The following is a 17,868-nucleotide window of genomic DNA, read 5'->3' on the forward strand; positions in this document are numbered from 1 at the left end:
GTGCAGTGCAGTGTAGTTCCGCTTTAGGCCTTTATCGGCTTACCCCAAAACTGTATTAATTATAACTATTCCATATTACACATTCATGTTCAGCAGACCGTGACGTAACCCTCGTGACAGATCGACGCTGCGTAACATCAACGTTCACGCAAGTCACTGACTCGGTCTTTGATAAGAGTTCACCCTTTTACCTTTACGTGAATTGCTAATGCGGGAATGATTATCTCATACATAAAACACAGAGCCATAGCAATATCTTAGGTAAACCTTTAAAACAACAGTATCCTACTCACTCTATGAAATATTATCGACTTCTATTCATCATATCAAACACGGGCACGGTGCACGGGTCTCCCCCCATATTAAGGCCGCAGTCCACCACGCTGGCCAAGTGCGGAATAGTGGACTTAAACGCCTAAATTTCCCCACCATGTTTTCCTTCACCTTTTAAGCAGGTGATATTTAATTGCTCAAAACGCACATAACTTAGTAAAGTTAGAGGTAACGGATTAGTCGGGAGTGCTCTGATTGTTGAAAATCGGTCCAAGATGGCCGCCGCCACAAATTGCGAATTACATATTTGTTTCAAAACTCCCTTAAAGTTATGGTTATCATATATAAGGCCTTGACTAGTAGAATAACATACACTATATTGAAAGTCACGGGTTTCTAAAGTTTTGAGTTAAAAAGGTATCTTCGTTCAGACTGGTCTAAATTATGCATAATCTGTGGTCGTTATAAGTTGGTGTAGAAATTTAAAACGACAGGAACCCAGATCAAATGAAATAATATAAAATGGCGGGAAAAATAGAGGTACAGGGGAGTACAGACAGAAGTGTCAAGGGAAGATTAAAGAAGTTATATCTTTGCAGTTAATTAACCGTGTGATATAAGTTCAGATAGATTGATGTTTGAGTTTATTATGTGCCATGTTGCAATTAGAGATACTTAAACGATTACACGTTGTAAGATATGAATATGGGATTTCTTTTACTTAAATGTTATTGACTTTACAATGAGCAATTACTAAAAACGGCTTTTTATATTTAACAAATCAAAATCGTAACACGTAGAAAAATGTTGAGCATCGGATATAAATATATTCAGTTTATTCAATTACGTTATTCAGATTCATATTAATAGCATATGTTACGGCATACTCACATAACTGTGCATGTTGCATCGAGTTTTAAGCCAAATCTAGTTACGTGCGGAGTAATTGAGGTTAAAGTGCTATTAGTGTCCATCTCGTGTCGCCGAGACACTCGCAATATGGCTAAGGAACTGCACGGATTACGGAAACCATTAATTACATACGTTACTGGTGTCAGCTATTCGATTTAATTGATGAGAGTTTTATAAATAGTCCACGTGATCCTCATATCAGTCCATTGCCCAGTCCACCACGCTGGCCCAGTGTGGCCTGTAGGTACAGTGGCCTTTACACGACTTTGAGAACTCTCAATAATGCAGGTTTCCTCACATTGTTTTTAAAGCCAGTGAAATTTGATTGCTTAAAACGCGCATAGCTTAGAAATGTTAGAGCAGGAGGCCGGGGTTCGATCTCGGACTCTCGAAAGTAAAGCCGAAGTCACACCTGCTAGGCTGTCACCTCTTTATAGGTTTTGTGTTCTCTGGCTAGTGAAGCGTCTAGTGACTAAACAAATGTATGAAAATACTAGCTGATACCCGCGACTTAGTTCGCGTGGATTAAGGTTTTTTTAATCCCACGGGAACTCTCTTATAACCCGGGATAAAAGGTAGCCCATGTTCTTTTCCATGTCATAGTCTACATGCATGCCAGATTTCATCCAAATCCGTTTAGCTGTTTTTGCGTGATTGAGTAACAAACATCCACACTTTCACATTTATAATATTAGTAGGGAAAATATAGCAAGCATGCCACGGGTAGCAGCGACCGGCGATACGGCGCGCGACTCTACACGCGACTCTCCCATACAATTATTCACATTGCGCATTTCCATGACGCGACCTATCAATCAAGTTGGTATTCGCAAAGCGAAATTACAAAGCCGCATGAAAAAAGTTCGAAAGGTCTCCTCAACTTTTGATGATGCAATATAAAAATTAATTAGACGTCATTATATTTGGTAATTAATAATTTTCGTCAGTTAATTCATGAAGGGTTAAGTAATTATGCTATAAATATGTATTAATTAACTTGTAATGCGAGTAATTAACTGTTATATATCTTAATATTCCTCAGAAGAGTGACAGTGTTCAGTTCTGGGGCGAATTTTATGACGATGACGTTAATTTATTTAAAAGATGTTGAATAACCTCGTAAGGATTTTGAGTATTTTGGCATTCCACGCAATAAGTTGTGTTAATCAATATATATATATATATATATACTACGACAATATATATATATATATATATATATATACTACGACAATACACACATCGCCATCTAGCCCCAAAGTAAGCGTAGCTTGTGTTATGGGTACTAAGATGACTGATGAATATTTTTATGAATAACATACATAAAAACTTATAATATACATATAAACACCCACTGAAAAACATTCATGTTCATCACACATACATTTTCCAGTTGTGGGAATCGAACCCACGGCCTTGGACTCAGAAAACAGGGTCGCTGCCCACTGCGCCAATCGGCTTTCAATAGTTGGTATAAAACCAAATCTTGTATTAGTTAGCTATCAATGTTGTACTAGTGACGTCAACAGTAATAATTTAATTAATTAATTGAAATGAAACGTACAAATAGCAGAATAAAGTAAAATAAAGTCCAATCTTTAAGGCCATATTCGGTCACGTAAAAAATCTGACACTTGAGCCAATTTTGATTTACACAAACCTCTTCAACTGAACTAGTTGACGTGTCTAGAAATAGTGCTTTCTATTTCCAGAGGACAAACAAAGAGTGTGACAAATACAACACTACATTTACCTGCATTTAGTTCAGATGATATGTGACCTGTGTTTAGATTTGTGTGCAACAGAATCGCACACAATTACCAGCATATTAGCTCCTAAATAACTTATATCGCTCTTTTGCAGCTGGTCTTCTCTATCAGAGATTCCCTTTTGATTTGATATTGATGCAGCAATAAGGACGCCTTTGCATGCCTACCTTTTTTTTAACCACTTTTGCGGTTTGTGTGACATAAAGTATTTATATTTCTTCTTATTATATTATTGTGTTGTGAATGGTGAATCCTTCAGCTAGTTCCCACTCTACAGAGCAATAACTTTCTCTGAGCAACTATGCATTTTATGCGATATTCCTTAATTCCGAAGCCGAATAGCACTATGGGTTCAATAAACCGTGGTACTTTAAGAGGTATACGTTCTTTCACAAGAAATCAAATCGCAGTCAAGAACTAATTTGAACTCTAATGAAATAAAAGTGAAAAATAACTAATATATTTGACAAATGATCCCTACAAACCTACTTGTATCTTGAAAATCCAATTTCACCCTGAATTTGTGAGACAGGACGCCATTCAACGCTAATTTGTCTAAGAATAATAATATAAGTAAAAATAACTAATTCAGTTGACAAATCATCTCTATATACCAACTCGTCTGTTGTACTGTTACGAGTAACTTAGCTAATTTATTATAAGACATATACAAAATGAAATTTACATGTTATCAATATCTGAATGCTAAGGCGAGACCGTTTTATATTCCACTAAAATGCTAGGGCTTATCTCGACATTCGGCATTATTACTTTTGCCTCCAGTCTCCGTATCCCAGTAAAGTGTCCATGAATATCATATTAGGGTCTATATGCTATCTATCTTAAGGTGACTTCTCACGGTGAGTGAAAGGAAGAATGTTCCTAAATAAGAATCTGCTTTTCCACAACTTACGCTTAATCGGGTCCGCACAACATCCCCTTTCCTTGCACCTATATCTATTAGCCGTCATTTTACAATACACTCCTCTTTTCACAAAATCCATCGATCTTTTCTCTAGGACTTGAGGTAGATTATTGACTGTCTCTGAGACTTATCTGAAAGGCTTATAATAATAGTTTTTGAGTAAACCATTGCCATAGTTTTTACTAAAAGAAATAAGATACAGCCCTAAAATCACATGCAAAAGTAAAATCAAGTGATTCCTGTCACTTTATTAGGTTCGCGTCGCGTAGCGTAGGTACTATGCACGTGTCGGTCTTTTATTTTCAATAGGGTTGTAATAAGTAAACACTTTGAATGTTTTGAATTAGTTTGTATGGAAAAATAAATATGTTTCTTTTGATTTATTATTTTTCAATGGAAATATACTTTTGTCCCCTGAACAGTATTTCGTAATTACGTTACACGTTGTAAACAGAACTATATGCATACATAAATATGTGCATTAATTCTTACAAATATATAAACACAAAACGAAGAAGTTAAATTACAGTAAAAGATAGTTAAAAGCCAATAGACGCCAAGGAAAATATACAACGAAGAGTTTAAATAGGTCAGAAGGCGAATAGTGATGAGACAAAGAAAAACTTAGGAAGAAAAACGTAATTAATACCCCGAATTAACACATGCATATTATATCGGATAGTTCAAGAGTTCTAGCAGGAATAAATATTAGAGATGTGTCGAAGTAGACAAACGAGGAAGATTGATTTAACAGCCGCATACAAAAAGAGACTTGCATTTTTAGATTTAGGAACTTAAATTCGTGTAGATTTTTGAAATGAACGGAAAATAGGTCAAGTTACTAGACAGTGTCCTGTTACGAGTCTAATTGGAGGTCACCCTTAAGCCGACCACGTCCCGCGTCCCTTAGGGATAGACCTAAAATATTTTTAGCCCGTGTCGTGGTGCATCCACTGGTGGAACGTTGTAGAACGTCGTACAACGTTGAAGTCTAGACACGCTTCGAATAATGCCTGCTGGAAACGTTTTAACAAGAATGACACATTCTTTTGTACTCATGTTCGAGAGAATATAATATTCCAATATTCTATCAACATTGTTCAAATTTTATACCAGAAGATAGAGGAATTTAAGCACATACATATATATATATATATATATATTATATGGATTCATTGATTTTAAAGGAAATACATTTCCTATTGCTATAATTTTTTTAAAAACTGATATACCTCTCGAGATTCGTAACTTTTTAAAATATATATCGGCCAAGTAATGATTTCATAGGAGCAGGACTCATCATCCGTTAATGGAGATAGGCTGCCATAATCCGCGGTATCGATACGCCGCTCTTTATGATATTATTATGATACGCGATACGCCCCGTTTCATGCCAAGTTTGTTGTCGTCTGATTAAGAAGAGCTGACACGAAATTGGATAATTTGATGAAAAACTAAGTAAACTGAAAGGCGTCCACAATGTGCTATGAAGCTTGATACGGCACGGCGAATGCATCGGTTATAAAAAAAAAAACTACGAAAATGCACAAATCGCTATCTAGTCCCAAAGTAAGCGTAGCTTGTGTACCTACTAAGATAACTTATGAATAATTTCGTGTTCACCAGACAAACATTACCCATGGTGTAATGCAGATACGGTGATCGGTTCGGGTAAATGATATCTACTTATCTGCAGCCGAACATGCTACAACTCTTATTTATTTTATTGCTCGATTATTACGCATTGGTTTTTTTTTCAGCGTTTAATTTGGTAGGTTTAGGTTGCTTTGAAGACTCCGCGGTTCCGCTTTCATCTTTCACAAGATAGAAAAGTGAATGTTAAAATGCCAGCTGTTGATATTATTAAAGAGCAACTGCTGAGTTTCTTGCCGGACACCTGCCGGTATAATCTGCCTTCCGAATCGGTGGTAAGAGTAACTACAGGCAGAAAGACTTAACGTTTCAGTATAAAGAAATTTTTACCGATTTAGACAGCTCAACATTCTCTCCAAATGGGGGCTCAACCCTAATGCCAATGCCTAATTCTATATATACTACTAAGAGTTTCTGTACAAAAAACTTATACCTAAATTGTGAAGCTTGACCAGTGATTCGAACCTAAGCCCTCGTGCTCTGTACTCGAACTTGCCAACCACTTAACCAACGTGGCAGTTACTAACCAATATCAGAGTACAATTATAGTGTAAAGCAATTATCCCAGCGCGCCTCAGTGGCTGTTATTTATGAGCACTTCAAATAATTACCGCGCTCAGCGTCAGCTATTCTGCGGTTATATGATGTGCAACTATCGCTAACATAACCAAAGTGACGCAACTGGAAAACGCAACTGCAATTTTTCAGTTATAAGGCTTCCGGTTTCGAATTCCCAGCACGAACCACTAATTTTTCAAAAATATGAGCGTTTTAAGTGATTTAAATGTCACTCACGTCAACGGTGAAGGAAAACATCATGAGGATACCTGCATGCCTGAGAGTTCCCCGGAATGTTCTCATAGGCGTGCATAGTGGACATTCCACTAATCCGCACTGGGCCAGCGTGGTCTACGGCCTGCGCATCCTGGGAGGAAATTCATGCTCTGTAGTGGGCCGTTAATAGGTTGGCATGGTGATCATGATGATGAAACGAAACGACGTCCTAAGAATTAGAAGACGTGATATATCCTTCACGTACAACGGAAGGTTCCGGCCGACCAAGTACGGAGACAAGCCCAGAGGAAGAAGAAGAACCTTCGCCTTAAAATCAATGTCAAGTGTAATAAAATGTTATCGGTGAGTGCCGCGACTGGATCCTTGCAAAATAAAATTTAAATTCCTATACCTATCGTAATAATTTCTACCAATGGACGTCTACTGCTGGACTTAGCAGTATTTTGTAGAGAAATCTGAATCTAACGACCATGTGCCGTTTGCGTCCAGCGTTTCTCGGCGACACGTCTCATGTCCTCCGTCTCAACCTACCGACCCAGTCGAGGTCTACCAACGCCTGCGTCCATCCATTCTCCAATTTTCCCGGCCCATTGCCAAATAAACTTTGCTTCGTTAAACTCGATGTCAGTAGGCATGGTTCTTCGACGAATGTCATAATTTCTGTTTTGATCACTTGAGACTGCGGACCTACTTCTCTCATGATATAATCTGAGTTCAAGACAGGTCACAATACTATGTCCGAATTGTAAAATAAATAGGATTAATACGCAACGAATTTAAAACTTCTCGTTTTAGCATTTTTAGACTTGCTACAGTCTTAGCATATACATTGGAATTTATAAGAGTTCGGCCGAAATAATTCACAAAAGTACATGGAGACTGTTGTTTATGTGTAAAATAAATGAAACACTATTAGAGATATCATTTTTATAATATAGATATTTAATAGATTTATTTACAACAAACACGTACGATTATATGAGGTATATTAACAAAATTTACTGTAACAACTAGGCATAGCGTTACTCGGTTACATCAGTTCATCAATATTGGTAAGAAGCATGCGTTACTTTGCGAAATTCCATGATATACTATGAAAATTAATATATTTACTAAAAGTAGGTTGGTAGGTAGTTACGTATCTCACCTATTCGGTAACTTCAAAAGTTAACTAAACAAGAAATAAATTATTCAAGGCCGCATATAGGTTATGTACCTACATTGTACCGATATAAATTGTAACATCTCCAATTAATACGGTTTCTAATTGTTTACTTTAATAAATAATTAGGTCTGCTCATTACTTTAATTATTAGTGTGATTAATATCGCAATCGACGATATATATTATTAGTGAGCAAAGGGTTATTAATAATCGCGATAGATAATAATTAGATGATCGGTATATTAATAATTTATATCGCGTTTTCGATTAAAATACAACAATGGATTCTCATTCATCTTGCTCTTGTTGGACTTTTGGTTATTGCTTTCGCTGACGGTTCTTGACTCTCAGGGCTCTGGATTAGATTCCCGAGTGCCAAGCCAAAAATTGTCCGCGTTTTTCGTCCGCTTTTATTAGGTTTTTTAATACTCCCGTGGAAACCTGGGATAAAAAAGTAGATTATGTAACTCTCCGACATTTAACTAACAGTACTTAAGCCAAAAATAAAGTTGATTAGTTTCGGGCGTGAAGGAAGGACAAGCAAACAAACACATTTTTACATTTATAATGTTATCTTTGAATCATTGAACATTGGTTCATCATATATATATTTTTAATTGTTACTTGAAAACAATTTATTAATTAAAAAATAATTATTAGCGTATTTGTGAAAAAACCTAATCAATTAAAAAAAATATCTAACCAATATGAATTTATAGTTATCAAAAGTTTGATTAGTTACCCATTTATAAAATAACTGTAACAGTAGATTACAAATATCTCGATTACTAGATGTGGATGTGTATATGCAAATAAATCATTAAATCCAACCGGTGCAGTGAAACAACTTCAGCTCCATTTATCTCTCTCCTACTACTTAAAGTGATATTTATTTCATCATATCTACCCACTACAGGCACTCCACCAATGAGAAGGGGTTAAAGCTGTATTCCACCACGCTGGCAAAGTGCGGATTGGTGGACAATTCTTCGTTGTGATATTTATTGGTATAGATTTAAATTTTAATAACAATCACAGAACAATGAATATAGAAATATTTAGTTCGCATGTATTCTACAATTTCCAGAATATTCGTAGTGCATGAAGTCTTAGCTCGTGCGTGGCAGGTAGGTATGCTAGTCAGGCAATGCTCGGCATCCAGGCTGGATGCCGGCCAGCCTGCGGCGATTATGGCCTAGGAATGCCAGCGGCGAACTATATGCAAACTAGCGTTTTGGGGCCGTCTATTTATAAAGACACTAGCGGCTCACCGCTACTTCATCGGCATATAACTTACAATAAGTACATATTTCACATACTAACATTTATATGTACTCTACATCATCGTCATAACGTCAACCAATTAAAGGCCCACTACAGAGCATGGGTCTCCTCCCACAATGAGAAGGGGTTAAGGCCACGATGTTTTTCCTTCACCGTGGTAGCAAGTGATATTTTAATGACTTAAAACGCACATGACTTGGAAAAGTAAGAGGTGCGTGCTGGGAGTGGAACTCGGCCCCCCGAAAGGGAAGTCGAGCTCCTGTCCTATACGCTGTCACCGCAACACTACTCTACGTACTCTTTTACTATTCTACACAGTGACATCTGCATATCATCATAGATGAGAAATCCTTCGAGGGGATGGGTATATCAAAAGTGCCACCTATGGGCCTACTTGAATAAAGATATTTCTGACTTTGACTTTGACTATGCTATTATAACATGATACCGGAGGTTATATTGGATATACAGTTACCTAAATTTAAACAGTATGTTAAAACACACTTAATAATTCGTGGTTACTAAGCGAATGATGAATTTCTTAAGGACATGGCTGCTTGGAGGCAGGCCTCTCCGCTCTATTCTCTAATAAAGTAATCAATTCTAAAGTTTGTTGAACTGTAAGATTATGTTGAAAAAGACAAACTGCTGAGTTTTTTCTTGTTGATGAGTCTTCCTTTAGGTCTTCTTCAATTTAATGAATTTAGAATTTGAATATGACAATAACAATAATACAATATGACCACTCCGATCCAGCGTCCGCTCTTGCTATTAACACTTCGACTCCTTTGTTTCGTAGCACGATTAATTTACGGATTTTAGCACAGGCTACAATGTATGATTGAGAATATATTATTTTATTATTTTATATTTATTTATTATATTTTTCTTATTTGTGCAATTTTGTTTATGTATTTGTATTTAGCTATTTGAATGTACGTATATAATAATTTTACACCACCTGTCTGCTCTCTCTCATCTTGTCCTAATCCAAAGGTTGCCTGGCAGAGATCGCTACTAAGCGATAAGGCCGCCTTTAGTATTCTACTTTTGTCTTTGTATTTCTATTGTTTTTTTTATTTTCCTTACTTCATTGTGGTGTACAAATAAAGAGTTAAATAAATAAATAAATGAATACGTGAAGAGAAAATGGTATAACTACCCATTTTTAATTCCATACCCAATTCTAATATGCGTACGGAGGAGTGAAATATTGGGCCAAGTTAAAGTTTATACAACAGACAAAAGGATTAGCATTGAAGAATATTACAAATTAAATATTTGTAATAACGCCATGTAAGATACATAACTCTCCAAACTTGAATCCATTTTGAAGTTGATATTTGTAAATGAGTAAACTAGCATCTAGAATGTAAGGTGCCGTAAACTAGTTACAAACTTGGTTTGCTTACCCCGCACCCACAGACCATATCGTGTGGGATACATCGCGGCATGCTAATACGTCTTGTGGACGTATTAAACATTAAACTTCAGTTATACACAAAACTCATTTCCAACACCCCCTACGACCTGACAAGCTCGCACGCCTGTTGCACAACACCCAAGACGTTTCAAGATGGTCATCTGAGTTGTCCAGTTACTCAGTAACCAAACACCCTCGGCGGCCCCTAGGAACAGCAATCACGAGCTCTAAGATTAGTTTTTTTTACAAGTAAGCTTTTGATCTACACGGCTCGCATGGGCAGGAAATATTTTAGTACTTTCTAGTAGTTATTAGCGTAGGGGGCAGGACAGGATTTTATATCCTTCCACAGTTTTCACTGGTGTATTTGTCGTGGTGATCGTTGTATGTGTTGTGGATTTTTTTAAATTTTAATTGTTAGATAAACCTGACTTTGTATGTTTCTCTTGCAGGGCATCTTTCGGCTGGCCTGCGAGCACGTGGTTCGCACGATGCGACGCGGGCGGGAGACTCTGCTGACCCTGCTAGAGGCCTTCGTGTATGACCCCCTAGTGGAGTGGGGGGGCGGCCGGCGGCGGCGCGGCGTGCGGCACGTGCGTGCTGCTCGGGCCATGCTCGCGGTTCGGGTGCGCGAGCTCAAGCACACCGCTAGCGAAGTCACGTGAGTTGTTTACTGAGGCACCTATCTCCTTTTGTGTATGACTGCTACAGGACATGCTGCCCTGGTAACATATGACCAGGCCATACTCTTGTTCAAATCTATCTGATGTACTGTATTTTTATTCCAGCTAAATAACGGCAACCAATCTTCGCTATATTCTCTAAACCATACTGTGACGCATGCACAACCCTCGCTGTCAAATCAGTTATTCTATTCAACTAAATAAAATAGTTTGCAAATCGGAAAAGGATTATAATTGGTGTACACCTTTTTTGTACATTAGTTCTGTGATATATACGCCATCTCAATAGATAAGACATCAACAACTCTACATAGAGATTGCACCGACTTGAACATCAACCAAATTACGTCATAAGTTAATATTAACTGTTAATATAACAGGCTTGAAAACAATAAATGTGATAACATTTACACCCACAGTATACCTACCGTACTAACGCGTTTGATAAACAGCTCGTCTCGGAGTTTCCGCTCCACCAACAGTCTGGTTATTGCAGACAATAATGGCCGTCGAGGAAAACATGATTCCGTATTCTCTTATTCGCACCCATTTCGGGAAGCAATAAATACAAAGGGCGTATCTTTACGAGTTGCCACTCGAGCGGGAGCACGCGTGTACGGAGATAATGCCTTGACAAGTGCTCAACACAAATATTTATAGCCTTAGTTATGACACCCGCCCAAATATGCTGGAATTTGAACCCTCCGTAACAACGATAGAACACCTTTTATGTAACTTGAAGCTTTCAAATATTGATATTTTATGTGCGCCGGCAATAAAACTATTTATAAAGTCTTTACGTAACCTTTGTTACGGTAAATATCTTAAGGTTATTTAATCTGTTGCCTGGCTATATAATATTATTACGTTATATTATATTACGTTCAAAGATTTAACAGCCCAAGAACACTTATCCGAGAGTATGTCTACGTGCGCGATCCTCCGTTTTCCTCATGTAGCTATTTATCGCCAACCTTTTAAAGTAATCGAGAAGGTCGTCCTACGCTATGTTTATCAGCACACGCTATCCATTAAAGACCTCTTTTGCCCTAACAGCGATAAGTTCTGTAACACACATGTCTTGCGCAAGAGAATGTCGTGAGCATAAAGGTGATTATTGCTGGTACTTGTATTGGTATCTGACACGTATGATTCTTCAAGTGTTACAAAATGTCCGTTAATTTTAAGATCACCGAAGTCAGCTATCATTTACAAAATGATTAAATAATAGCTTTGTCGTGTTTTCCCTGTACTCCGTATATCCATACGACTATGGATGTACTAACTGTAAATAATTTATTTTGTTGAAGAGAATTCTAATTAAAATTTCCCAGAGCACACCTTAAATTAAAACTTTACTGTGTTTATGGATAACATCCGCTTTAAATATTTACGACACCTCATCCTAATCTAAGTTTTAATTGTTGTTTTCGTTTTCGTTACGTTTTCAGAGATCAACTTTTGGCCATACTTCCCGATGTTAAACAAAGCGCAGAGAAATGGTTAGAAGAAAATGAGGAGTTTAAAAACATTGAATCAAAACTTCAATTGTGTCATCAGCAAATGGCTCTAATAAAAGAAATAGAAGCCTACGGTAACAATCTTAACAATCATCCGCTACACTCTATTTCCCAAAAGTATACTTCGTACAAACAAGCCAAGAATGCTGTCGAGGATTCTATGAAAGCCCTCGTTAAGATTCTTAAGGACTTTGATACACAAATTGAAACCTTTTCCACTACTCATGACGTCTTAAATGGGCCGCAATTGATGGCGTGGGTGCAGGAATTCTCTGGCCCGCAAGAAGAGGACGATATTCAAATATTTGAACATATAAAAGAGTTTTTAACGAATGCAGGACAGAGTTCAATGATATCCCAATGCGAACAAGCTGAACTCGAATTAAACCAAAGCCTGAAGCAGACTATTCTTCAAATTAAATCATGCCTCGATCTTCTTACGCAATATGTCGCAGTCTCCCAATATTACCCACAAAGTCAGACAGAGTATCACCGCATAGTGGTATTGCGTAAATATCTCGCCACGGCCATAGAGAGCAAGTCACCTGAAGTGTGTCGCGAAGTGTCCAATCAGGTTACAGCTCTAATCAACTCTGACTCTAATTGTGGCGATTCGCAACAAATCGTCGCTTACAACTTCCGTTTGCAACAAATAAATACTGACGCTACTGCGCATTTGAACAAATGTGTTGAAAAATTGCAACAAGAGGGTGGCCCAGAGGCGATTACTACAGCACAAGACGCTTATGCGGAGGCTAAAAACAATATCAGTAATTGGGTGCGGACAGAGGAAGGTGCTGCAGCGGTGTTAGAGAATGTCGTGATTGGAATGCTGTGCAGTTTAAATAGACGATATCTTATGCTTGAAAATGGAGCGCAAAGTGCAGGCGATTGTCTGGTAGATTTGACTTCTATGGAAGGAGAATGGTTCCTCGATGATATGAGTTCGTTATCAATGCAAGCAGTTGAGCTGCTGTCTCTTCTGCCTCTACAATCTGCATCAGTAGAAGACTCCGCTTTACCCGTTGCTGTCGAATGCGTCAGAAATGCTAACTTACTCCTAGCAGACTTGGTGGAGTTAAATTATAACTTTAGCACTATTATCCTACCTGAGGCACTCAAAAAAGTGCACTCGGAAGATCCTTCTGCATTATTAATGATAAATGAGCTGAATAACGTGATACTGACTACACCGGTGCCGTTGAATGATTTATTGGCACAACTGGAAATACACTTCAGATACCTTGTGATGGACATGGAGGTAAATATAACTTTAAATTGTCTTGCGTGTGCTAAAGAATATAAAGAATGGAAGGCCAAGGTATTCACTTATTCACTATAATACCCACAATGTTCAGGATGGCACTTAGATCTTTCATTAATTAACAGTATTATTGAAGCTAAATACCTAGTTTCTCATATTAAAGTATTCATTTTATAAAAGACATCATTAAAGCCCACCAACCTGCTTTAGAGCAGTGTTGTGGGTCTGTACTCTATAAACCTGACTTCCCAAGGAGTGAAATAAAACAACTAGACTGACTCTAATACTGTATATTAGGCTTCTCTATAATTCATATTACTTGTTACCTTCAAATGACTCTACTACCAGATGGAATGCTGTCTTCGGCAGAGAAGACCACTGGCAAGAAACTCTACCGTTGCTCTTTTATTCAATCAATTAAAACAACTTATAAACACAATTACAACATTGTCATATGTAATAACGCTAGGCCCTTTGATACAAGACATATAAGACAGGTCGAACATAACTACTATTATCACTTATAACATCAGGACTTTTGGAACAAGTTGTTTGTATAGAGCAACCTCTGCTACATAAACTGTCGGTATAAAGTTATGCTAGGGCTCCATATATGATACCTAAATAAACCAAAAGATGATATATACTTATCTGATGCAACATCAGGTACAACCATAGTACCAACTTATCTCAACACCATCACCAGTATATACGACTCTTGTTTTGCCACAACAATATTTCGTTAAGTATGTCGTTTCCATTATAAATCATCTATTCCCAATTTGTAACGTTCTATCCACAATACTTTACTTAATCTTCTATTCTCAATTCATTAATTTAAATCCGTCCTCACTTTTCTTTGCCGCCAATCTATCTTGTCAAACTCGCGTCTCCCGCCATAGATCCTATACTTTTATTTGACAGTCTACTAAAGTCCATTATTCTATTTTCAATACATTATCAATGAGTATACAAACTATGATTTGTTGATATATTTAATATAAACATCGGGTTTACCACAGATAAAGTGCTGCAATTCCCTATTTCCTAACACGTGCGTTTAACAGACTTTTGGGAGAGCAGAACAGACAACTCCACTTACCTGTGTCGCTTCTCGCTCTCTTCTTTTGAAATGTTACAACGAACAACAGCTTCGTCGCCAAGATATTTCATGAAATGTTTTGGAATTACCAATTTTGACTAAGTGTAAATTGAATTTTTATTGCAGTCTCCCGCAGCTAGTGCCCCACTCATCGCAGCAAAACTGCGGTCCAGATACGAAGCACTGCTATCCTCAACATCTGAAGCGGACAGCCAATCGGCGGGGCGCATGTTGTTGATGGGCTTCAACGGGCTGTTCGCGGCCGTGGAGCTCCGGAGCCGTGAGCTGGCGGAGCACCTGGCTGCGCCCACGCCCCCTGCGTGGAGGAAAATAGACCACATCAACGACGCCATGCGGATGTCGGTGAGTGCTGCTAGTATTGCCGAGCAATGTCAAAAATACTCTAACCATAAACTTAGTTCTACCATTGGCGGCCGGTGCGACACGGTGGGTCGAAATATATCTAGAGACGCAAAAACGACGGGGTGTTACAAGTTTGACGTGCCTCTGTGTGTGTCAAAAAAACACTAAAAACACTCCCAAGTAGGGAGTGTTTTTAGCTATGCTTGATGGATCGGTGTAAGATGGACGCCAAAACAAAGAAGCTTCACTTTTTTCACAACTCTCGCAATATGGGTTGCCTCTCGAATGAAAGGTCTTGACTAGTAGAATAATAATGTACACGATACAAACCGGGGGTTTTTTTTAAGCTTAAATATATTACTGTTATACTGAACCGTTTATTGCAGGCGGCACTGCAGAGTCCGGCGCTGCGGTCGGTCCTGGAGGACATCTTTATCGTTCGGCGCGTGCAGACCGCGGCGGAAGTGTTCTCTCTATGCGCACAGATGGCGTGCGTGTTCCGCGGCGCGCCCGCTAACGCGCCCGCCGCCCCGCCCTCTGCCATGATGCTGGACGACGCCGCACTCTGCAAGCCCGTCAGGAGGTACGCGCCATTTCCAGAACTATTACCATGTAAATGGTCCTTGAGAGGAATTTTAGGCGGGACTCCTCATACAAATGTGTACCTTTGGATAATGCTTCTAGATTTTTTTTTTTGTAAAATCAATGTCCAGTGTAGACATGTCGCTACTATTTATTTTTCTTGAAAAGCTTAATAATTAAGGAACTCTAAAACGACCAACTATTTCTACCGCTCCGCTTACCGAATAACCTGTCGGTTATAGGCAAATTAAGAGTTATTCGGCTATAGGTAATTACTTAATAGTAAGTCCTTGTTCTATAGTTAAAGATTTATTGATTATGGTATTGATTTAAAAAATAACTTAGCAAATTATAGTTTGACGAAATAATTGATGTACGCAGAAATTTTCTTATTTAAAGCGGTACAAAATTATGTTTATATAGACGTGTCACGTGACGTCATAATTTTGAATTTGGCGTTTCCCCTGTCATGGTGGATCGAAAGACGCAGTTTTATATATTTAAATAAACACCAATCTTTGTTCGAATGCAAATAAAAATACGACATTCTAGCGAGTCTTTGTGAGTTTCATGGCTGCCACGTGCGCAGGTACACGGCGGAGTACGTGTCGCGCTGCGTGCTGGGCGTGCACTCGGCGGCGCTGGCGGCGGCGCTGTGCTTGTTGCTGCGCCGCGCGCGCCTCGACCTGCACGCCGAGGTGGAGCAGAAGGAGATCGGTGAGCATGGCGGCGCCTCGCCCCTGCGCACTGCTGCAGCCCTAGTACTTTGTGCTAAGGCTGCAGCTGAGGCGATGAGTCTTTTTCGAGCTTGGTCATTTTTCACTAAATTTCCACAGTGTGCTCCTCACTGGACTGCGCGACACGCGCACGCGCAATGTGCGCACGTAAATTTCGTATTTTTCGACGGTCGAAAGACACTTTATTATTTCTTAAACTATTCAATTACTTTCAATTGCTAAATGGCATGAATTGACTTACCGTTGGTTCGAGAGGCTAACTGAAGTATTTTACATTTGAAGTCTGGTAATAATATTAAGTAGCAATAATTAATTAGAAACGGTGTCCGCCTTCGACGAGGTGAGATGAAGGAAGTGACGAATCATGCAGTAATATTGTGCGGATATGTTGAGTCGGCACGAAACGAAGGAAGTAATTGTCAACGGTATAGATATGCGTACGGGGCAGCGGGGTACCAAAGACCGTAGTTACGGTGGTCAAGTGCGTGAAATCTATAAATCTACTTAATATATTTCATACGCCTTCGAGGACACTAGGGAGAACTCTCAAGGCACTGGAGCAGCATAATGTTTCTCCTCAGTGAGAGGAGGCCCGTGTCTATGGTGTGGGGTGTCACAGGTGTGTGTGTGGTTGCGCAGGCGCATCGTGGAGCGTGTCGCTGGAGTCGCTGTGCGAGAAGGCGGCCGTGGTGGGGTCGCCGCGCTCGCGCGCGCGCGCCGGCGCACTGGCGGCCGCGCTGCAGGCGGGCCGCGCCCGCGCGCACCGCGCCGCGCTACTGAGCCGCGCCGCCGAGCGCGCCCGCGCCGCCGCGCGCGCCGCCCGCCTGCGCGCCGCGGCGCACGCGCAGCTGCACGCGGAGGTAGCCACGACGCGATAGTGATAAGCTGCTTCCTACTGCTATTAGAGATGCGAAAGTTTATATGGACGTTTGGTACTCATTTACACAAAACCTACTAAACGGATTTTGGCAACAATATAGGTTAAACATCTTTGTATGGTGTTGTATAAATTGCACGTGCTAAAAAAATATAGAAAATGGAAGGCCAAGGTATTCAGATATTCACTTCAATACCCACAATGTTCAGGATGGCACTTAGATCTTTCATTAATTAACAGTATTATTGAAGCTAAATACCTAGTTTCTTATATTAAAGTATTCATTTTATAAAAGACATCATTAAAGCCCACCAACCTGCTTTAGAGCAGTGTTGTGGGTCTGTACTCTATAAACCTGACTTCCCAAGGAGTGAAATAAAACAACTGGACTGACTCTAATACTGTATATTAAGCTTCTCTATAATTCATATTACTTGTTACCTTCAAATGACTCTACTACCAGTTCGGAATGCTGTCTTCGGCAGAGAAGACCACTGGCAAGAAACTCTACCGTTGCTCTTTTATTCAATCAATTAAAACAA

At 39.1% G+C, this 17,868-nt stretch overlaps 1 protein-coding gene across 1 annotated transcript in view; it reads left to right on the forward strand.

The window, feature by feature from the left end:
* The window catches only part of LOC120630685 (serine/threonine-protein kinase SMG1), a 172,335-nt gene that overhangs the window by 146,154 nt on the left and 8,313 nt on the right, over nt 1-17,868 (forward strand). Inside the window, exons 2-7 of the mRNA XM_039899959.1 lie at nt 10,651-10,859; nt 12,333-13,662; nt 14,894-15,130; nt 15,517-15,713; nt 16,302-16,429; nt 17,089-17,309. Of these exons, the coding sequence (XP_039755893.1) occupies nt 10,651-10,859; nt 12,333-13,662; nt 14,894-15,130; nt 15,517-15,713; nt 16,302-16,429; nt 17,089-17,309 (2,322 nt within the window). The remainder of the gene's footprint in view (nt 1-10,650; nt 10,860-12,332; nt 13,663-14,893; nt 15,131-15,516; nt 15,714-16,301; nt 16,430-17,088; nt 17,310-17,868) is intronic.

Source organism: Pararge aegeria, chromosome 16 (assembly GCF_905163445.1).
Source record: "Pararge aegeria chromosome 16, ilParAegt1.1, whole genome shotgun sequence".
Lineage (NCBI taxonomy): Eukaryota > Metazoa > Arthropoda > Insecta > Lepidoptera > Nymphalidae > Pararge > Pararge aegeria.